We start from the raw sequence: 23,047 nt of genomic DNA, 5'->3' as shown, positions 1-23,047 counted from the left end.
TCTTTTAGTTTGTTTTAACTACAACATACACCTAAAAACAAACAAGTTCCAATTTATCAATATATAACTTTGTGAAAATGTATTTATTTGACATGATTTAAATTATGACTTGATTGATAGTTACCGCTTGCTAGTTATAACATATAACTATTATTTTCTTGATGCATTGATGCTCTAAATTTAAAAATGTCAACTGTATTTTCTTGGGTTAGATAATAAAAACATTATAATGTGGCATGAGGCATGGCTTGATATACGACAAAACAACTTTTTATTGATATATAAAATATTATCTTCTTATTCTCTTTTTAATTTGATTCATGAAAAATCTTAATTTAATTATTCATAAATTTGTCACCTGACTAAAGTGGTCCCTACTTGTAACTCACCAATGAAATTGATCATGGAGTCTTTTCAGTAGTTAAAATTGTGCAGGCAAGTCTATATTATTTAATTAAGATGACATACTTTTTTGATTAAATTGAAAGACTTTATTTTTAATAAGGAATTGATTGATTCGGAAGGTATTAAGATAAAAAAAAACTAAAAATTAACTTAATCAACTCAATACTTATTTTTACAAACCTATACTTAATTTCAACATGGATATATATTTGAAATTTTGATTTCCATTATGAATTAGAAACAGATTCAATTAGTCATATATTTTATATCAACTTCTTTAATAAATACAATATATATGTAAAATATTTTTCAACAAATCCAATCGAGTTATACTTAGTAGAACATACTAGCACATATTAGTATACCACATATTTATCATATTTTATTAATTATCATTAAAACAATCCTATTAAAATAACTAGAAAAAGCAATAAGAGTTCTGTGGAATGAAGGTGTTGGAGAAGTATTTTGGCTTTTTAGAAGAATTAGATAGGGGGCCCTTTGTCCCCTTATCTTTTTGTCCTACTAATGAAAAAATTATCTCATGTGATAAATAGTGTTGTTGTTGATGGAATATGGAGACCTTTTAGGTTTAGTAAAGATGATTCCAATGTTTCCTACTTGATGTTTGTGGATGATTTACTCTTCTATGGGGAAGCGCTAGTGGATTAGATGGAATGTATGTTGAGGTGCTTGAATTCATTTTGTATGGCCATTGGACAAAAGGCAACTAACAAAAAATCAAGTATCTTGTTTTTTTAGGAATGTGGATGAGGGGAGGCATGCTGAATTGAAAAGTATGTCTGGTTTTATTGAGGTTAATGATATGATGAAGTATTTGGGTGTTCCTCTGTCTTATGGTAGGTTTGCGGAGGAAGTGTTTTGATTATGTAGTAGAGAAAGTTAAAAGAAGGCTCCATGGTTTGGAAAGCAAATTGCCTTAATGTGGTAGATAGAGTGACTTTGGCTAAATTTGTTTTATGTTCTATTCCCATCTATTATATGATGACTATAAGGCTTCCTATTAGGTTGTGTGAGGAGTTGGAGAGACTTCAAAAGGATTTTATGGGAGAGACTTTAAAGGGCTTTTGTGTGGGGACATAAGGTAAAGGATAGAAGAATCTATTTAGTGTCTTTAGAACAAGTTCAAGAGTCAAAAAATTTTAGTGGTTTGGGTTTATTGAACATGAAGCTTATGAATGAGGCATGCTTGATGAAGATTGTGTGGAGGTTAAGAGCTGGTAGAGAGGGCTTTTAGGTTGACATTCTTAAAAATAGGTAAAATGATGGGAGTAGATTTGCTGATAAAGTCAAAGTAAGAAGTAGTAATACTAGGTTGTGGAAAGATATTATGTTTATATAGGATGAATTGAAAGGGAATTTTAGAATAGAAGTTCAAAGTTATGGCGGTACCTCTTTTTGGAATGAAGAGTGATTAGGTTATACCCTTGTTCTCAAAGATAAAGTAGTTTGTCCAATACCAGATGAGGTAAGGTAGTAGTCAGTTGCTAATACTATTAATGATAGAGGTGAGTGGACTTAGCATATACTTGATAGTGTGCTATCTGAGTTTGCAAAGAGAAAATTAATGCTTTGCCTCTTCTTGATAGTGATAAGGTGCTTGCTATTTTTGATTAGGAGTGGTAAGGGTAAATATATTGCTCAAAGTGGGTATAAGTTGTTATTCAAAGACAAATTAGGGCAAGCTAGTGATATTTGGGGTTTGGCATGGAGATGGCTGAGGATTAAGAGTGTTTGATTATTTTATGGCTTTGAGAGCTCAAAGTCTTGGTGTGGGTCAAGATTGTGTAATGTATGGGGAAGTGGAGTCAATTATTCATGTTTTATGAGATCGTTACAATGTTATTGATGTTTGAAGGCATTTGATTCCTCTTGAGCTTGTGAATGGGTTCTTTAATATAGAAAGGGAGGGGTGGATTAGATCTAATATAGTAAATAAGAGTATAAAGGTTAAAGGTTGTGAATGGCGAGTCATTTTTAGAGTGGTTACTTGGATCTTATAGAAAGAATGGAATGGAAGAATTTTTAGAAAGGAGGGAAGGGAAAAATGTGTGGAGGAAGTGTGTGAAGTTATTATCAAGTTTAGTAGCAATATGTATAAATCTATATCTAATTTTACTCTTTCAAATCAACGGAAGAGGATTGTGGGCTTGGTGAACTAGTCACCTCTTGAGCAAGGGTGGGTTAAGCTTAATATGAATGGAGCTTGTAGAGGTTTTGATTGTTTAGCAAGATATTGTGGTGTTATATGTGATTGGAAGGGGATGTGATTGTTGGGATTTGCTAGAAATATAAGTAGTTGTGACGCATTTTGAGCTAAGCTTCAAGGTGTATTGGAAGGTTGACTTTTGAGGATGCATCAGGAAGCTAGGTATAGGAAAGTGGTGGTTGAGGTTAATTCTTTAGTTGTATTGCAATAAGTTGAAGGGTTGGAGATGATGTCAGAGATAAGGGACAAATGGCTAAAAATAAGAGGTGGGAGATTAGGTTTACCCACATACCTTGGGAGGGTGACCGGTTTGCTAGTGCCTTAGTTGGATATAGTTTGACTCTAGGTTTTAGCTTATATGTGTGGAGTGATATGCTGAAGGTAGTTTAGTTAATCAACTTAGCGGACAAATATGATTTCCCTTTTAAGAGGGGTTGAGAGTTGGCTTGATGTGCATTTTGTATTGTTTGTTTCTTTGTTTGTTTAACTTTTTGGTTTTTGAGCCTCTTTCCTTTACTTAAAAAAAAAAACACATACACACACAAAACTAGAAAAGGCAGAGGAAAAGACAAAATGTTAGAATTACATTTCTAAACGTTAAAGTTTTACAGAAGCTTTAAAATGTCTTAATTCATGAGTTATTGTTGCTTAGAGCATAAACAAATGCCTTTATTATGTTAAATATCTTATATTGAGTTTTTAACGCTTTCTATTTGGAATCAACTTATTAAGCCAACTCAAATATACTAGGTATATGGGTTTGAATATAAAAGGAGACTGGTTTTAGTACTCATAATGTAATGAGCAAAAATTTAGATAGTCCAAATTTTTATATTTTATTTACATATTTTATTTTATATTTATTAAATAAATTATAAATTTTAATAAATATACTTTATCATCAATCTAGACAATACATATTTAATTTAGATGATAAATTTAATATTAAATATTTTTATAATTTTTATAAATTGACTATCCAATTATACTCTGAATAGTCTAAATTTTAAATTATAACCTTTTTCAATTTTTTTAAAGCTCCAGTTTGAAGATTTTTTTAATTTTTATTTTTTAATATTATAGTTACTAAAATAAAATTTTCTAATTTTTTAAAAAATTTTAATATTAAATTCAAACTGTCCAAAATATATTTGAATAGTCAATTTATAAAAATTATAAAAAAATTAATGTTAAATTGAATCATTCTGATTAAATCTCTATTGTGTAGATTGATAATAGATTAAATTTATTAAAATTTATAATTTTTATTTTTATAAATATAAAATAAAATATACAAATTTGAATGGTACAGTTGGTGCTTATCATGAAATTGGTCTTATATAAAAGAAGTTTTAATGAAGATAATGAAGAATATATATTACCAAAAAAAGAAGAAGAAGATAATGAAGAATATCAATATCATCAATCATCATCAATCAATCATCAATATATATTTATAAATCTTGTAGAATGAAGGTGATTGGTCAAAATCTCTTCTCTCCTATTGGTCAGCATACTTTAGTATAATGTTAATTATCCTCTCCTATTGGTCTATTAATTTTCTATAATCAATTTAATTTTAGTCTAATATTAATATTACTATTTCATTAGTTGATGCAATTGAATATTTTTTATTAGTTGATAGAATCTAATTTAATTTAATTTAATTTTTTATTTATTTTAATTAATTTTTATCTTTTCACGAGATAAGAGTATTAAATTTTATTTCAAATTTTTCTTGAGTCATTTATCACAAGACCATTAACTATGTTGTTTTCAATGCTCTCAAGTCTTGTTAGAAAGTTGTTGTTTCCAATGTAAGAATATCTTTACGTCTCTCAATCTCATATGCCCTAATCTATAATTGATCAGCCATTCTCCTAAATGAGTTTATTGTTGACAGTAGAGGGTTAAGCGGCTGGGATGGAAGATTTTTACACCTCTTTCTGACTAATGTCAAGGAGAGGATGTTGAATTCATCCACATACTTCTTGAAGAATTTGAGAACTTGACTTCATCATGCTTGAACGACAGCCCTTGGCTTGAATTTCCTTTCACTAGGTCCGTTGCCATGATGTTCTTCATAGGAATGTTAACAAATCTTCATTTTTTATTATTACTTAAATTGAAATTCTGTAAATAATATTATTTATGTGATTTTTTATAATTTTCTTATCTCAGACCGTGCAATGTACGGGATTCAAGTTAGTGTATAATTAAATATGATTTGGTACTTTAAAAAAATAACTTGTTCCAAGTTAATGGTTGTTTGTTTATTATTAGGTTATTTTTATTTTGATTGCTAGAGTTTTTAATTCATGAGTTTTTTTTTGCCTGGAATTTATGAGTTGAAGTTGAATGGCACAATCTGAGTTAATCAACACTAAGATTCATACTTTTATGTTTTAAAAATACAGGTCAACAAGCTAACCCATTAGTGATTGTTTAAGGTTGAGCTTTACGTGTTAGGATTACTTAATTTAATTAAATTTATTTAAGTTGGTTGGTTTGAAAAAATTTAGGCCATCCAAATTCCCAACTTTCTATTATGTGTAGAATTACTTTTTAAACTTATGACTTTACAGTCAATATCAATAGACTAACTCCTTTCATTTGTGAGATTTATTTTAGCAATTTTATTATTGATTTCATATCCTAATTTTTTTTTGTCTGAGTTTCAAGAAAATGAATAAATTAGGCTTTAAATTATAAATATAAAAATATCAGGATACTTAAACTCATTGTTTGTATAATATTTTTTTTAATTTTTGAAAATGATAAAATTCAATTCTATCATTAACAAAAGTTGACTTTAATATTTAGTTAATGAAAAAATGACTGAAAAAAATTCAAAAATTATATTAACAAATTTAAAAATTTCATCAAAGAATTCAAAAATTACAAATATGACTCAAAGAATAGAAAATAATCAAAATAATTTTTTTGCCATTTTTTACTATTTTTGATGTTTTTTTTTGTCATTTTTTATTAACTAACAGTTAAAGTTAACTTTTGTTAATAACAAACGTCAAATTGAACTATTTTTAAAAATTAAAAAAAATTTACACAAAATATAAATTTAAAATTTCATACTCTCTCTATTAAAAAATATAAGATATTTTAATTAAAATTTATCTCTAATAAATTAATTATTTATTTTTAAACTAACTTTATTTTCTTATATTTATTTCTATTTAATATGATATTTTATTCTAAAATAAATATAAAATTATTTATTTAATAAAAATATTTTGAGAAAAAAGACAATGATTAAGCCTTAAAAGACTATTTTTTTATATTTTTAAATATTCAAATTTTTAAAATATACCTTATGTTTTTTTAATAAAAGAGCATACTTTTAAACTTATAATTTAAAAATTAATTTTTTTATTTACCTTCCAAATCGTTTACCCTACTGAACCAAACACTACATGCTTTATTAGAATTTTTTTGAGGTGAATAATTATTTATTACATATTTTTTTATTTAAAAATGTTAAATATTTTTTGAAGAGTTAGATGTTAAAAAATGTAACACATTTTTAATCTTTTATAGTATAATTATTATTTTTTAAAAAATACTCATATTAATAATAATGTTATATTTATTGCAAGATATTTGATAAAATAAATATAAAAAAATTAATTTAAAAGTCAATAATTATTTTATTATATTAATATTTAATTAAAAATGTTTTATATTTTGTATGTAAATGTCAACATATAAGAATGGGTAACGTGGCAGAATTTGATTCGGTGAGCCGACGGGTTTTACGATGCATGGCTCACTAGATCCTAATCCTGCCCTGTCATGGATAAGGCATTACCACGTCAATAATCACAGCACGAACTTCTGACACAATTCAGGAAATGAAAACAGACTCCTCAGAACAAACAATCCTCAACTGACACGTGTCAGTCTCTCCTTTATCTTTTTCTTCTGCTTCCGTTTTCTCTGCTCCGTACACTCGTAAGGTCCTTCCGGTTGCCCATTGCTTTCTCTCTGCATAACAGTCTCGCTCCGAGGCGCTTGCTCTTCACTCTGCTCGAATGCTTTACCATCGAAGAGTGATGACTTAGGTTTTTCGGCCAGGTGTGAGCTTCCTGTATGATTCGGATTCTACCGTAGTACTCCGTTTTTTAATCTGGAAATGCTAGATGAGCTCATGTTCGATCCAAAACCTGGTTCCACAAGAGGAGAAAATCGTGTTTGTTTTGTTGATTCCTTGTGATGCTTCCCTTTAATTTATGACCTATGGGATTGTATTGCTGATTGTACAGTTAGATGCTTGGGTTCTTTTCTTTTTCGTTTCCCTTCTTTCTGTAATTGCCGTTGTGGGGGCTGGGGACGTTAAGGTTGCAATTGTACAGTTAGGGTTGTATATGATGAGGATGGGTTGGCAGTAATGTTGGGGTTAGAGGGATTTGAAGGAACTAGGTTTCGTGTATTATTCAGCTGAAAAACTTTTGAGGGGTTGGATTTCGAAAGTGGCGAAGATGAGTTTGAGAGCGGCCGAAGAACAATCGGGTCAAGAGATTCATATCCCGGCCGATATTGATTGGCAAATGCTTGATAAATCGAAGTTTTTCTTTCTTGGCGCTGCCCTTTTCTCAGGGGTTTCAACGACTCTTTACCCTGTTGTAGTGTTGAAAACCCGGCAGCAGGTAGCTCAATCCCAAGTTTCTTGCATCAAAACCGCAATTTCACTGGTTAGGGTTGAGGGCTTTAGAGCGTTGTACAGAGGATTTGGGACTTCCTTGATGGGTACAATCCCAGCTCGAGCACTGTACATGGCTGCCTTGGAGGTCACCAAGAGTAACGTAGGAACTGCTACAGTTAGGCTAGGACTTGCAGAACCAACTGCAGCTGCAATTGCCAATGCAGCAGGAGGTTTGAGTGCAGCCATGGCAGCTCAACTTGTGTGGACACCAATTGACGTTGTGAGCCAGAGATTGATGGTTCAAGGTGGATATAATAACCCTAACAATCACATGGCTAATTCTGCACGCAATTACATCAACGGGATTGATGCCTTCAGGAAAATCCTCAGCACTGATGGTCCCAGAGGCTTGTATAGAGGGTTTGGGATATCCATTTTGACATATGCTCCTTCAAATGCAGTTTGGTGGGCTTCATACTCTGTTGCACAAAGGCTAATTTGGGGTGGAGTTGGGTACTACCTTTGCAAGAAAGACGATGAAAGCAAAAATACCACAGCTAACACATTGAGGCCGGATTCTAAAACAGTAATGGCAGTTCAGGGAGTTAGTGCTGCAATTGCTGGTGGTATGTCTGCTTTGATTACCATGCCTTTGGATACAATCAAAACAAGACTACAGGTCTTGGACGGTGATGAAAAAGGCCGGCGAGGACCGACAGCTATGCAGACAGTGAGGAACTTGGTTAAGGAAGGTGGCTGGACAGCTTGTTACAGAGGGTTGGGACCTCGGTGGGTTTCCATGTCAATGTCTGCAACGACAATGATCACTACCTACGAGTTTCTGAAACGGCTTTCCACCAAAAACCAGGAGATTTTGACATGATGAAGGACCAGACAACAAGGAGAAAGTGAATATCTTTTTTCCTTACCCTAAATTATGTTATTATTTTCTCTTGCCTATGTTTTCCCTCCTTTTGGGTTTTTTTTTTTTTCATATTTTCCTTGCAAGCATGGCCGCTCGATATCAATGTAACTAATTGCTGTCATGTTATATGTATATCTTGAAAATAAAAGTCGTCTTCTAACATAATATTCTGGTCATGTTTTATGCTTCTTGTGGATTTGGAAGTTTGATGTACTAACTACTACGGTTTTAGGGCTGATTTAGCAATTGGGACTCCATAGGTCCTTGGGGTTATCAAATCTGTGTCATCTTGTAATTGTGAGTAAATGATTTGGTAATTGGGGTTATCAAATCTGTGTTATCTTGCAATTGGGAGTAAATGATTTGGTAATCTTGTATAATTAAAACAAAAATTATTGGCATAGCAGACGCAAATCAGCCTCTGGATCTGGTATCTTTCTCTTTCCCCGAGTTTCATTGTGTGTGTATAATTTTGTCTAAGAAAATTCAGTGTATATATTAATGCTAGGTAGTGGAGAAGTACTTGTAGTTATCTACTCTGTCTGGGTTAGCTGTAGTGGATAACTTTAGTTAAATGGCGGGGGACCAAATTGTCTGTTTGGTGAACTTGGTAATAGGTATATAATTTTTTAATAAAAATATATATTAATATTTTGCTTTGTGAGATGTCCCTATATGTTTTTAAAATAGAAATTAAATAATAATACTACTATAACAACAAGTCTTGTCCCATTAGGTAAAATAAGCCCTAAACACTAAAATAAAAATTAAATAACTTTGATAAAAATATTGAAAAATAAATATCCTCTGATTATTAATGAATAAAACTTAAAAATAATTTCTAAACCAAGTATTGAAATCTTTGAATAAATCAATAAAATATGATAAGCTGATGGCAAGAAAATGATAAACAATATTTTTTTAGTTCCTTATTATATGGTTAAATATTCTAATTCTAAATTTTTAAATATCGTGTGTATATTGAGGAATTTGTTAAATTATAGTTCTGACTCTGCAAAATATTTAAAATTGGAAGTGACAAATTAAAAAAAGGGAGTATAAATGAAGATAAAGAAAAAGGTAGTGAAAATTTGAAATAATAATAATAATAATAAGGTTTATGATTATATTATAAAAAAACACACGCACACACAATAGCAGATGAATATAGATAAATTTAAAAAGTGTTCCTCTGATAAAAAAAATCGTAAATACTAGACTTGTATTTTATAAATATAATATATTTGTCGGGAGTTGCATCGTGGTCCTGTGGGATCCATTGCAAATGTCACTATTTCTCTCCTGGAATCTCGAATTTCGAATATATTAAAGTGGAGGCCCCATTCGAGTTTCATCAGAAGCACATGAGAAATCACTATTCTTTTCCACCCACATGCTGTGCTTCAGATTGATTTTATCACATCTTGAGATTCGGATTTTTTATATATGAAAGAAAATCTGAATCCAACTCTTAATCTCGTCTAGTTCTAAAGAACTCTCATTATACTAATCAATGATGATTCCTTATGAAAAGATTCCAGGCAGTTCCAAGTGATCTTTCTTTTAGTCTGTTGTTCAGAGATTCAGAGCTTCTCTCTCCCTCCACCACCCCTCCTCTCTCTCTCTCACACACACACAGGCGTTTAGGAAGCAGATCGAAAAGCCATTGCCCTATAGAAATGTTTTAACTTAACTTTCAAATATAATATAATTTAATCAATTTTTCGAGGATTTCAAGCGATAAAATCATAAATGCTATCGAGAAGAATGGGATCTAAACAAACGGAAACCACAGGCACGCATGACCATGAGATTACAGTAAAATTTCATTTCATAAAATTGGGGAAAACTAAACTAACTAGAAATTAGACTTTACGACATGGTTTAGCCGCTACACGCGTCTCCCAATCAACACCAAATAGAAGCTTCTGTCCATTTTATCCTGGTTTCCAAATACTAGGTTCATTAAAATAAGCACATATCACATGGTACTATGCCTCTGGATATGGCCTAATCATGCCGTCTTTTATCAATAACAAACCTTATTCTACTAAATAACAAACCTTATTCTACTAAATAAGATTCGCTACATAGATTACAAGATATTACGATACTCTTTCAACAATCATGTCCTCTTTCATCAAAAGGCACAATACACACACAAAACAAAGGAGCTGGTTTGGATCCCCTTCAGCAATCGATTGAGGGGTCAAATGAAGAGAGAATGAGAGATTAAAGTGAAACTGGTGATCAAACCACGAGTGAGACTTACCTGTAAATATACAATCATCTTCCAGAGGACCCTTGCCTACAGAGGGGTTGTAAACTGGGCATATGATTGTTATATAGCAAATGTATAACCTATTATGTCAAAGCTCCAGAGTAATGCACTTTTGTGGGAAATATAGATACTAGGATTTTTTCCCCAAAGCATGGCTTAATAAAGATGACTACATCCTGCAGGGAGTATATCAATATAAGTTACAAATAAATTTCAGTATCATTAAACTGATTTCCTGTCAAACTTGGAAAAGATTTCACTTTCCCTAGTTAACAACACTTCCGTGACAATTACAGATTAACAGCCACAAAGGAATCAAAATCTAGACCTCCACAGGCAATCCTACAGACTACACAAGAAAATCTCAACAAGTGAAACCCAGAAACTACTGACTGCATCTAAGGAAGGTAGATAAGCTTGAGCAATTGAAGACTCCAACGCTAGTCAGCGAAGGAACCTTGCTTTAGTCAGGGACGGGCTCTCTTGTTACTGCATGATGGGCATTTGTATTGCTTGATATGCTCTGCCCTAGCTGGGGTGATCTTCACACATTTCCCATGGAACCAGTTTTCGCAGATGTCACAACAAATCCAGAATTCATCAGTACCATAATTCTCACCACATGCCCCACACAAAGTCTCTCCATGTTCATCTTCATCTACTTCATCCAGTCCTTCTTCCTCGTCTCTTGATTGTATTGCCTTTGAATGCTTTCCCACAGATTCTGAACCTCGCTGCTCATTGATTCAATAATTAAATAAGAAGACAAACCAGCTCAAAAGAGCAAAGAGCACAAATATGATAATACCACCTACTCAAGCAAAGGACCTACGTCACCCCAAATAAATTTGTTATATGCCTTCAGAATCCTACAATGAAGCAACCTAACTACAATCATTCCCTCAGCAAATGTGATATCAATATTCACCAGCGGCTCAGCACAAACATCCATAGATTTCCAATTTCTAGATGTCAAATTCAAAATAATTATTACAAAAGCTATATGATGATAAACCCAAGATTCTAGAACCTAAATTCTCTTAGGTTCCCATCCCTTAACGGGGACAGGATGGCTAGACAGTCCGAGCAGAGTATTTCTTCTTTATAGCAGATCTAAGAAATACATTAGGAAAGTGGGAGGTCTGGAGATTCATTTGCAGTGAATTCCTCATTTGCTAGTCGTGACCTTTAAGAACTTATTTCATCTCAGTATCTCACAAGGACAGCAGCCGGTCATAATAATCTAACCCAAGTTATGCAACCTGAGTTTCATCTTAATCGATATTTTTTATTCTGAATGAATAAGCGCGGTCAATACCTGAGTTTGCAACACAAAACACAAGTATGCAACAAATGGAAATATATTTATTTATCATGGGTGGGAGCAGAATAAAATATTGTTTACCGCTTTAGAGTTGGACTTTGATTTACTGCCACTGTGATTTGAACCTGAAGACTTCTCCTTAATTTGTTTCTTTGCTGTACCCGTAACAACTTCAAATATTGTTGGTAGTTCATTAATCATATTGAAAAGTCGTTTTCTGCATTAGGACATCAAACCTTGTTCAGTTGGATTAAATAGAATATTATATAAAAGAACCACTTATTGAAGTGTTTTGCAAGAAGAATAAGAACTATATTTCAACGATCCAATCTTATGCATATCCGTAAACTGTCCCAAGGAATAAGCAGACCAAGCTGGTGAAAAAAAAAAAAAAAAGATCACTTGAAATACACCACTGTTCACATTATAATGAACATCAAAGCACAAACATTCACCCAAGTAAATTGAGATCATCATCTTTGCCTCTCTGCAAGGCAGGCAACTGCTTTGGAGAAGAAAAGGCCCAAGTGAGGGAGGGGGAGGAACAATCGTCAATGACCAATGGTTTATAGGCATATAAGTCATTTCAGATAAAATGAAACGCCTTTCAATTAACCATTACATGAACAAACAAGAAATTCCTCAACAAGGTTTTGGGGGCGGAGAGCCCTCCACTACCACAACTCACAAAATGTGATAATTGATAAATAAGACTAGGAAGCAGAATCAACCCCAAACTGCCTGTTGCCTTCAAGAATCTACAGTTGACTTTAAAAAATTAACCTCTAAAAGAATCGCTAAAAAGAAAAAGACCAGCGTCGAAGAGCATGCTATACCTGTCAGCTCTATCAAACCCAAATCTAGCTCCAAAATAGAAAGCAATTGCAAGTAACCACGCATCACTGTGGACAGCAACTAAAGATAACCAGTCTTTTTCCTGCATGCCATCCCTAGCAAAGTTTATGCCCAGCACAGGCTCTGGAAGTTCGGGAGGAACTTCTTCAGCAGGTAAATTTACTTCCCACTGCTCACTAGGATAACCATACAAGCACAAATTCTCCTTCTCTGAAAAATTATACATCCATGGAGGCAACAATAAGGAATCAAATAGCTACATATAATAGCAATCCAGTCTAGATATGGAAACATCAAATTCTTCATTTACAGTAATTTGCCCCAGAAGCTAGCATAACTACATAAAATCTCTATTTCCAAAAATGTAAATAACATTTCCCGCGAAGAGGTTCTTCACAATCATCAAAATTTAATTTAGTCAAGAAATACTGACTAACACATGTCAAGAACACAAATAAGTGGCTCTAGAGCTAGGCTAACATAGACAAAAGAATGTCTATGGTATATCCAAAGTTTCCAATATTCTTTAACTTTACCACAATACTGGTCATGACAGGCTGGACAGATGATTATGCAGAATGCAGTTCAAAATGCTGCATGAGTGTTCAAGATTATTAGTCTAACTAACAATGAAAGCATAACTGCTATACCATTTCAGAAGACCTCAGTTAGCATGCTTCTTCCACTCAAGAGCCTAGATCAACCCAAATTAATTATTAATCGCAAAACAAATAACTTGAAAGTTGAGAATTGTAGTTCTGGCACATATATCTTATCTAGACTTGCAGAGAACTAGTGCATCAGTTCATATATTGTCAGTAAGGCATAAGGGCAACAAAAGTACTGAGTGTAAACCCCATAAAAGCAAAACATTTGACCTGAAATAAATGCAAAACACCTTCAAATCATAAAGAATCAATAGAATGATATTAGAGTTTTTGTGAGGCTGAGGCGGTCTTTAACCATTGAGTACCAACAAGCTAAAACCCATTGGTTAAAAATGCAAATGATGCTGCACACAGAAGACTGTACATGATATGCTCAAAAAATCAGCAACAACTTTAAAAAATGCAGAAAATAATATAAGAAGGCTAAGAAGAGTAGGAGTGTAGCTAACCAGGATCACATTGGTTGTAGAAATCTTCAACGTCTGCAACAGTACGTAGCATGAATAAGTAGAATAAATAAATCAGAATACAATCCATTTCATAACCTAAGTTAAGGGGTTTAAAAAATTAAATATAAAGAGGAAAAATTCTGTTTGGCTAGCATGTAATCAGTTCAGACAAAAACAGTACTGTCATGTATCATCTGACTCATCTTTGGCATCGTTTGGGGATTTAGAAGCAGACAACAAAGATTCATTTAATTTAATGCTCTTATCCTTTTTTCCTCTCCGGTTTCTCTACAACCATTGGAGGTTGAATCTCACAAGTATTGCATACAAATTAAAAAACAATATCAGAAAGGAAAAAGAAATCACAATTTCCAAATTGTGTCTTCCCCCCATTTCAATGCATCAAGCACTTAAGGGAACCACATAACTACTGTGGGTTAGCATCCACTGCCGCTGCATGATGTTCTAGTTGCCAAACACACTCAGGAATCTTAAGGGGAGAACATAACAAAAAGAAAGACATGCTTATTCTGCAACTTCATTGTATAGAAATCAAATCTTCTTACCAGCCAATACTATCGGGCCACTACACGCTGACAGTTTCAGCTCCAAATTATAAATGCTTACAGGCTATACTCAATGCCGCAATGCCTCTTCTATCTATCTCATAACAAGAACGATATGAATGGACTTCACATATACATTGAGAAGGAAAATTGACTACTGAAAAACACGACACCATGGACATCAAGTTTGGTCAATACTCAATAGAAGAATTCTCCTATTTCAACCTTATGCCATAAATTCCGAGTTCACTCTGGAACATGCTACATGCTCAATACAGAAATCAAAGCACAAAAGAAATCATGTCCTTCTCCCTTGCCATCCTGAACATCGACAATAGAACAGGATAGAAGAATCAAGAGAAGAGACCCATTCCCAATTATTGTACAGAAAAATCTGGACAACGCTCCGACATACCACTGCAGAGGATTTAAAAACTGAACAAAACAACTTTGCATCCGAAGCACATTACTTGAAACCGAAAAAAGCATTAAACACCGAATTCAAAACTTTTCCACCCATTTCATGTCAGCGCATTACCGAAAACCAAACGCGAAACCGACATCAATGCCCAGGAAAAAAAAGGGTGAAGCGGGAGAAAGACGCACCGGTGGTAAGGGCTTTTATAAGTCCAGCTCTTCTTCCCTTGAAATCCCTAAAAACCTCTTCCACCGTGCGAGGATTGTACTGTGCTCCACCGTCCATGGCTTCGTCTTCGTCCCTCTCTCTCCGTTTCAGTCTCCCTATCTCCCTGAGAGTGCACTTCCAAAGCAAAATTAGAATGACGAAGCAATGAATGTCTCCGCAGAAACCAATGCCCCCCCCCCCCCCCCCCCCCCCCCCCCCAAAAAAAAAAAACGAAGTCGTTTTTCAGGAATACGTTGAATTGAGTGTTTTGGAGGAAAATTTTCTATCTTTACCCTAATAAAAAAGACTGATGTTAATCTTTAAAAATTTGGCAAATTATTAGGTTTTCAGTTAAATTTTAAACCAGAACAAAATATACGGGAATTATTGCAAGTATTTTGTTAATAAAGACATTGGTGCAAAGATAAATACTTTGTAAGAATTCTAATAAAAAAATTCTTTCATTAAGAGTAAACACAAATTTTTTTTTTTGGCCAATGAGTAAACACAATTAGTTATGCAAATTTATATAGGTTAAAATATACACAAACTCCCTGAATTTTAATATAGTTACACAAAACTCTTCACTGTTAAAAATTTAAAATTAATCCCCTTAACTTTTTTTTTAACCACAAACTCTCTTATTTTTATTTATTAATGATCTTATTAATAAAAGTTACCATGTATATTAAAAAAGACACATAATAATTTATGAGATATCCTATATAAGTTAATAATAAGAGAAAAATATGAATAAAATTTTTATAAAGCTACCGTTAGCTTACATTGAATGTCACATAAGTTATTATGTGCTTTTTCTTAATATAACGTAGCAACTCATATTAATAAAATAATTAAAAATAATACTTCCTCAATTAAAACATATAAGACATTTTTAATCAAATTCTATTCTAAATAAAATAGTTCTTTATCTTCAAACTAATACTATTTTTTATATTTATTCTATTCAATAGAGAGTTTTACTTTAAAATAAATATAAAATAATTTATTTATTAGATACACTTTTGAAAAAAAAAATGTAATAATTACTAGTTGAAATGAAATACTAAAAAAAAAAAACTTACATTTTAAAGCATTTAAAAAAGTTAAAAAACAATTTATAAAATTAAAATATTAAAATGAAATTTTGTATAAAGTTAAGAGATTTAAAATAAACTTTAACCTTCTAATGAATATCAATAATATACTAATATTATACTAATACTAATACTAGTAAATATAAAGTTGCGTCCTTATTACTGTTATTCCATTATTTAAGACTAAATCAATCTAAATAAATGAACTGACGTTCAATCAATCAATATTAACATATTTATTAAAAAAAAAAAAGCTATAGAGGGCTGCGTTAACTACAAATCAATACTATCCACACAGAAAAAATTTCCTGTATAAGAACATACGTTCCATTAAAAAAAAAAAAAAAAACTAGATTTTTCAATCTAAACATAAATGAGAGATCAGAGAAACAACAGCAAATAAAGGCCACTCATTCAAACCAAAAATCAGCACAACATCATCAATCCTCAAACACACAAGGCGTATTTCACAAGTCAGTATAATTCCCCAGATGTCCTATTTCGGCCATACACTTTAAATGGCCCAATCAAACATAATACAGCAAATAAGATGTTCATATCACTGTTCCTGGACAGTTGACATGAACACACTATATATATATATATCATACGTAAATGAGCCAAGGATGACTTCCCATTGGGAACACAAGCAGCTTCCATCTTCATCTTCTCCGACTGAATGATGCCTTAGAGCTGAAGAATAACTGCTATGATGTGCAGGACATGTGCCTGTCACATGAGAACAGACACATGCTGCTGATTACCGCCGCTGCCAGCAGTGCCAGGACCAGCCGAGTAGCCTTGCATGTTCCATCCAATGTGAGCAGGGTAACTAGAGAGCCTGAAACTGGACTCACGTCGCTGGAAGATGCCATCACTATTAGATGCACTTGTGATGTCAGAACCGGTGGGGCATGGACCATCTCTGTAGTTTTCTGCATCAGGATGAACTTTGGATTCTGACATATTGCCACCTAGGTTCAACATAGTAGCATCTGAGACTTTCAGGCCGCGACTCTCTGTTTTGAAGTTTGCTTCCTGGAGTTGTCTGCTGTTGAGAAAGCGACCACCCGAACCTCTAGCCCTCCTTAATGCATGCAGATGCCGGGACTCGTGAAGATATGGCTGCAGAAGCATATAATCATAGCATCCTTTAAAGATAAACAAATCAATTGCCGGTGTTCTATCCAAACATGTTATAGATAGGTTTTTGAGATGCTTTGGAAATTAAAGAAAAATGGACTTACTTTCCGAGCTTTGATGAGCTTGTTTTGTGCCTCGAGTTTGGCACGATACTGTCTACGCCTCAGAATAGCATGGTACTGCTTTGCATTCACATATATAGGTTCTTCTGTCAGATCAAAAGGAAGAGGAACTCGAACAGAAGTTAATCCCATGAGTTGGGCCTGATGAAGCTGATAACATTTTGAAGGCATATATATTTCAGAATTTGGCGACAGAGTTCTTTTACAGCAATAATTAATCTAGAGAACAAACACGTCATGCAAGAATCCAAAGAGTTGAACACAAGAATAAACAACTCTATTGTGGGTGAATAGTCCACTTCCTTTTGTCACTAGGATAAAGGTCAACAGGAATAACCATTTACCTATATATATATATATAGTCGTATCACTTAATATCAAAAGTTACAGTAAATCAACTTCCCCACTATAGAGAATCGTGTTAATGATAAAGAAAAGCAAGCAAAGAATCAGAACAAAGGCGATGCAGGAACGGGAACTTAAACGTAATTAAATGGAAAGATACTTCATTGACCTACTTTATGGACAACAAGAATCTGTAAGGCCGGCAAATTATCTCTTGCACCACAAACTTATGAAATTAACTACTAACCACAGAAGGTGAGAATCTGGGACTAATTGACTCTAAGCGCGCCAAGATAAGGGCTTTGCCCAGAAATAAATTCCTCTGAAACTATATTCCATTTCAGAAGGAAACTACATATATAATCACGAGCATGCTATCGAAGAATGAAATACTTGCATTTGCTGTTGCTAACGTTTCAAGGGGGAAAAACAAAGAATAGTAAGGTAGACAAAACAAAGCAATTGAAACTCCTCAGAAGAGAAATTGGAAATTTGAAAGGCTTGAGAGATACAAGAAAAGGGTATTTTAGTTAATCAGAACTTGTACGCGTCCTCATATTGTCCTCTTCCATCTTAGCACGGGAGAAAGGCTTTTATCAGACTTCATTACAATTCCAGAAGGAAACTAGACAAAGCCAAAACCATTATCAACAAAATCATGACAAAATAAGGATAATAATGATAATAATACTATCCTGCCAAATCACAATTTGGAAGGAGAAGCTGTCACAATGAAGGGATAATATTTTTAATCAGCTTGAAACAAAATATGAAAATGCTTTCAAAACTTAACCATCAATCAGATGCCAACAAATTTCTGGAATAAAATAACATTCTACCATTTATTTGCATGGCTAGCCTCGATACACTGAAAACTGAGGAGACAGAAATAATAGTGAACAAAAAAAATTCATAACATCTTGCCTTGGACTGTGGCACAAATGCAGCAAGTACACCATCAAAGCACGGTTCAGCATAGCGAAGTGCAATATGAGCCTGAAATGCAGATGATGAAAGAAAAATTATCAGTATTCAGTAGCACCTAACTTTCATGGCAACCAAAACATAAAAAATGTATCTGCATACAATTGATTGGTTATGGACCACTGGGAAAGGAGGAAAACAAAAACTCTGACTCCCCAACGATGATTTGATGAGACCTCCTACACTTGCGCTACATTTTGAATGTGCAGAAGAATGGCTACACTGGATAGAAATATAACCTGCTAACCCAAGCGAAACGAACACAAGCAAAGTAAATAGCCTAAGTATTTGAGATGAGTTTTCTGTCAAGTCATCTCAAACCAAACTAAACTTCAAAGCAAGCATGATATCATCTGAATATCATTATATGATTGCTAATGCTGAGGGAAGAGATATTATTCCGAAAATAGGATCATGACTATGTATTTAATTTACTTCACTTCCTTTAAGAAAATGTAGCAAGTACTCCTGCAACTTCATTATCAGATGTTTGCCAATAGAAAGAAGAAATACAGAAAACCAGTTCATAAGCACAAAAATTCAGAATTCATAAAGACGAGTTACAACCAAATACCTGATTGACCAGAACCAACTTCAGGATAAGATTCACCAGTTGATTGAGTAGAAGATGAATCCTGATCTTGAAACTGGAAACTCAATGGCTTTGTATTATGACGTTGTTGAGGTAGAACTCCCATTTTCAAGCTCAAACTCTTGAAGGCAGAAGATTTCTGAACATGAAATGCAGAATAACTCATGACGAGAAACCAAAACATGAGGAGATGATGAATGGGCAGAACATACACCAGAATCTTTCCCACATAACTTTACCTGTTAAAAACTCAATAGTAATTCCCTGTACCTTCAAAATAACATGAGACTGGAAATCTGGATTCGGTTGCAGCTTTTTCTATCATCAGCTGCCATGACTCAATCTAGTATACCTACCACTACCCGATAGTTGTTGCAATTATCACTACCAACCAAAATCATGCCGAACATCAGCTAATTGCAGGAGAGTTTGTGATGGAATATGGGATAATGGTTACTTAAGATAATTAGAATTTATTAAGATATTAGGATAATCCATTAGGGATATTTGAAAAAGGATTTTATTCATTAGAATCAGGAGTTATTATTTATTTTATTGTCATCTTAGATATTAGTATTTTTAATATTAGATTTAGATTCAGGATTTGAAATTTGAATTTAAGTTTTTATTATTTTATTATTTTTAGAGCTCTATAAATAGAGTTAGGTTTTTCATTTATATTCAACTTTTGAGTATTATTGAATAAGAGTTTTTGAGATTTTCAGCCTTCCCCTCCTTCTTTCCCTCTCCCTCCTCCTTCTCTTGTCTCTATTCCCCTCTCCCTTTCTTGTTTTACATCAATTTGGTATTAGAGCTAGGTTCCCATCACACTTTCGTTGCCAATTTCACTTAAAAAGTACAACTTTTTCATTAAAATTGGGAGGTCCACACAAGGTATAACGAATTCACATTTCAACACTACTGACTAAAATGCCTTCATCACCTTTTACAAGTTTACTCGCTATTAGATATTAGAGGTTTGCAATTTTTTCATACTTCTACATCATTTTGAGTAACTTTTCATTTTTTTATTGATCTGAACTTTTGTATTCAAAAAAAAAGAGAGAAAAAAAGGAAAAAAAAAAGAAGGGAAAAAAGGATAAAAGAAAAGGAAAAGAAAAGAAAATTAAAATTGTTATAATGCTTAGTTACCAATATGAGCTACAGCACATACACACTAGATTATCAGTATGAATATGCTGATCTACCACAATATGCGCAACAGCGAAAGGATTTTGCTCAACGGTACACCCATAATGAATATCAACAACGGTATGTCTATCCATCACAAGATACTTATTGGCAAGATTGCTATTGGTATGATTATGAAGAGCAACCATATGAGTACACAAGCCATCAACAATAAGAGCATACTTATTGTGACAATTATGAGCATCGCTATCTCCAGTCGAAGTATGCTAATCATAAACGAAATGAGTATGAAGACCAATATCAGCATGAGTACATTAAGCAACGACAATATGAGCATCTTAATAACCATCAACATGATTATGTTTATCAATACGAGGATGGTACCCGTTGCTATTATGAATATGCTGACTTTCAGGAGGACATAGACCAAATTATAGTTAAACTGGATTGCTTTCAATAAGAATAAAATTGTTATTTTGACAAGCTTAGGAGGGATTGTGGTGAAGTTAAGAAGGCAATATATGAGATTAAGAGGATGATCGATGAATTGAGGAAACAAATGGAAGAACAAGCATTAAGTGAACCAACAATAGTAGAAGCTCCTTCCTTGCCAGTAGATTATCAAGTTGTCCACTATACACCAATACAAGTGGATCCTTCTCAAATTGTTGTTAGCAAGGATCAATCTCATCATGCTACAGCTATTCCTTATTTGCAGGTTACATCTCCCAAGTTCACTTCATTGCTTAATAGTCAAATCCAACAATACTCTGTCTATTGAAAAGGTTTTCTAGAGATTCTGCATGGTCAAACTACTCACTTTTGCCAAAGTTTGTTCTTTCGCTACCTCATTTGTTGGAAAGGATTTCTAGATCTATGCACATGGATGAGGTTTTATCCCGCCCATCCCTCCCCGACTAATTTGTGCATCAATTTTAACTCATCGAGGGATGAGTTCTTTAAGCGGGGGAGAAATGATAGAACATGGGATAATGGTTAATTAACATAATTAAGATTTATTTAAAATATTAGGATTATCCATTAAGGAAATTTGAAAAAGGATTTTATTCATTAGAATCAGGAATTATTATTTATTTTATTGTTATCTTAGATATTAGTATTTTTAATATTAGATTTAGATTTAAGATTTGGAATTTGAATTTAAGCTTTTATTATTTTATTATTTGTAGAGCTCTATAAATAAAGTTAGATTTTTCATTTGTATTCAACTTTTGAATATTATTGAATTGAATAAGAGTTTCTGAGACTTCCAGCCTTCCCTCTCACTCTTTCTCTCTCCCTCCTCCTTCTCTTGTCTCTATTCCCCTCTCCCTTTCCTGTTTTACATCAGTTTGACTGATCAAACCATATTCAACTAAAAACATGTCAAACTAATGCATCTAAAAACAGTCAAGCAATTTCAAGGTAACTAGTCTAATAGCAATTTCTAGTAATTGTAGCTAGGTAAATGTTGCTTGAGCATGAGCAATGAGTGTATGCCCAAGAAAAATGACTCTAAAAGAAATTAGGACGTAAGGAAATGGTGCAAAAAAAAGAAAAAATCAACAATTACACGCGCGACATTTTGAACGATTTCAAAGTAGCATTGGTTTTAGATTTACTCGAAGAAGAACTAGTTGGCATGCAAAAAGTGAATACCGGTGGTGACCCTCACGCTAGTCAGCAGTCAACACTTTCAAGTTGAAGCACAAACGGATCAACAGACTCATTAAAGAGTTTGAAGGTTATATTTTTTCCTCTTTCCCTTTGACCACTCTATTCAATTAAAGATAACAACAGTACTGAGAATTAAAAGGTTAAGAATTTTCTTGGTGAATAAACCCTACTACCATAAAAAAAAGCAATCAAGCGAAAGAAGAAAAGGTAAATAATTGAATAAGAACAAAGTGTAGAATGCATGGGAACAAAGGAAATATAAGAAAAAGGAACGAAAGCCTGGAGTACGAAAATTCGGATCCAGTTATTAATTGAAGATGAATTCCATCATTAAGCACTTACCTTCTTGATAAAGCACCTTGCCCAAATCGGAAAACGTTTCACAAATAGGCAATACCCAGAATATTCATGAAAATAAGAAACAAAAAAACTTTTGCTCAGAACAACAATAACGCACCAACCATCAGCAAACAAAAGACGAAACCATAACAAGAAATCCCACTATCTAATAAAAGCTCTAAATCCCACCTGGGTGTATATTCACTACCATATCCAGTAAGAACACAATCTTAACAAATGGGGGAGAAAAGAAATAATAAAAGAAGCTCCAAAACAGAGTTCTAGATACCTCGAAAACGAAGTAAATTAACGACGAAGAAGAAATGGGTTATGCTGAAATCCAGAACCAGTGCATGTCTCCTTCCTCCGAAGCTCACAAAGATATTCTTTTTTCCCCCCTTGTGTTTGCTTTATTGAACGTAGCGGCTTGAGTGACAAGAAATCGAAGGGGCGTCCCCTACAACGAGTGAATCTGGCAGAGCATTAACACCGCCAAGAGCAACCTTTCACCAGTAACCACCCCTTCCTCCATCTTCCTACCGTCTCCGTTCTTTTTCTTCATTATCATCATTGTAGAGTACTCCCTCCGCTTTTAAACATGAGATTTT

General features: G+C 33.3%; 3 protein-coding genes across 4 annotated transcripts; 1 reads left to right on the top strand and 2 right to left on the bottom strand.

Moving 5' to 3' along the window:
• The first annotated feature begins 6,602 nt into the window (after positions 1-6,602).
• On the top strand, positions 6,603-8,403 carry LOC129291176 (uncharacterized). The gene has a single exon (XM_054928409.1). The coding sequence runs from the start codon at positions 7,132-7,134 to the stop codon at positions 8,176-8,178; it is 1,047 nt and encodes a 348-aa protein (XP_054784384.1). The 5' UTR covers positions 6,603-7,131; the 3' UTR covers positions 8,179-8,403.
• Positions 8,404-10,697: 2,294 nt separating this feature from the next.
• LOC129291727 (PHD finger protein ALFIN-LIKE 4-like) lies at positions 10,698-15,178 on the bottom strand. The gene is made up of 5 exons (XM_054929230.1): positions 14,970-15,178; positions 13,798-13,830; positions 12,662-12,890; positions 11,907-12,042; positions 10,698-11,235 (listed from the first exon to the last, which is right to left on the bottom strand). Exons 1-5 carry the CDS (start codon positions 15,064-15,066, stop codon positions 10,969-10,971), a joined length of 762 nt encoding a protein of 253 aa, XP_054785205.1. The 5' UTR covers positions 15,067-15,178; the 3' UTR covers positions 10,698-10,968.
• Positions 15,179-16,473: 1,295 nt separating this feature from the next.
• LOC129291726 (nuclear transcription factor Y subunit A-3-like) lies at positions 16,474-23,005 on the bottom strand. Of its 2 annotated transcripts, XM_054929229.1 has the most exons (7): positions 22,729-23,005; positions 19,511-19,655; positions 19,254-19,410; positions 18,782-18,918; positions 18,620-18,691; positions 17,333-17,500; positions 16,474-17,210 (listed from the first exon to the last, which is right to left on the bottom strand). In XM_054929229.1, exons 3-7 carry the CDS (start codon positions 19,375-19,377, stop codon positions 16,818-16,820), a joined length of 894 nt encoding a protein of 297 aa, XP_054785204.1. In that variant the 5' UTR covers positions 19,378-19,410; positions 19,511-19,655; positions 22,729-23,005; the 3' UTR covers positions 16,474-16,817. The 2 variants fall into 2 exon arrangements, with proteins under 2 accessions (XP_054785204.1, XP_054785203.1); XM_054929228.1 differs by lacking the exon at positions 19,511-19,655.
• Between the last annotated feature and the right edge of the window lie 42 nt (positions 23,006-23,047).

The sequence above is a fragment of the Prosopis cineraria genome, unplaced genomic scaffold, assembly GCF_029017545.1.
Source record: "Prosopis cineraria cultivar Desert tree isolate PC_DT_omini unplaced genomic scaffold, ASM2901754v1 PC13, whole genome shotgun sequence".
Taxonomy (NCBI): domain Eukaryota; kingdom Viridiplantae; phylum Streptophyta; class Magnoliopsida; order Fabales; family Fabaceae; genus Prosopis; species Prosopis cineraria.
This window is presented reverse-complemented; position numbering and strand designations above follow the sequence as displayed.

What these genes read in the sequence shown, in the direction of transcription:
- LOC129291176 (XM_054928409.1), top strand. Translation starts at nt 7,132, where the DNA reads ATGAGTTTGAGAGCGGCCGAAGAACAATCGGGTCAAGAGATTCATATC.
- LOC129291727 (XM_054929230.1), bottom strand. Translation starts at nt 15,066, where the DNA reads ATGGACGGTGGAGCACAGTACAATCCTCGCACGGTGGAAGAGGTTTTT. An exon ending in TATAAAAGCCCTTACCACCG is followed by an intron (nt 13,831 to 14,969) that starts GTGCGTCTTTCT and finishes GTACTGTTGCAG; the next exon opens with ACGTTGAAGATTTCTACAAC. An exon ending in CTACAACCAATGTGATCCTG is followed by an intron (nt 12,891 to 13,797) that starts GTTAGCTACACT and finishes ATAATTTTTCAG; the next exon opens with AGAAGGAGAATTTGTGCTTG.
- LOC129291726 (XM_054929229.1), bottom strand. Translation starts at nt 19,377, where the DNA reads ATGGGAGTTCTACCTCAACAACGTCATAATACAAAGCCATTGAGTTTC. An exon ending in AGTTGGTTCTGGTCAATCAG is followed by an intron (nt 18,919 to 19,253) that starts GTATTTGGTTGT and finishes TTGGGTTAGCAG; the next exon opens with GTTATATTTCTATCCAGTGT. An exon ending in TGGTCCATAACCAATCAATT is followed by an intron (nt 18,692 to 18,781) that starts GTATGCAGATAC and finishes TCTGCATTTCAG; the next exon opens with GCTCATATTGCACTTCGCTA.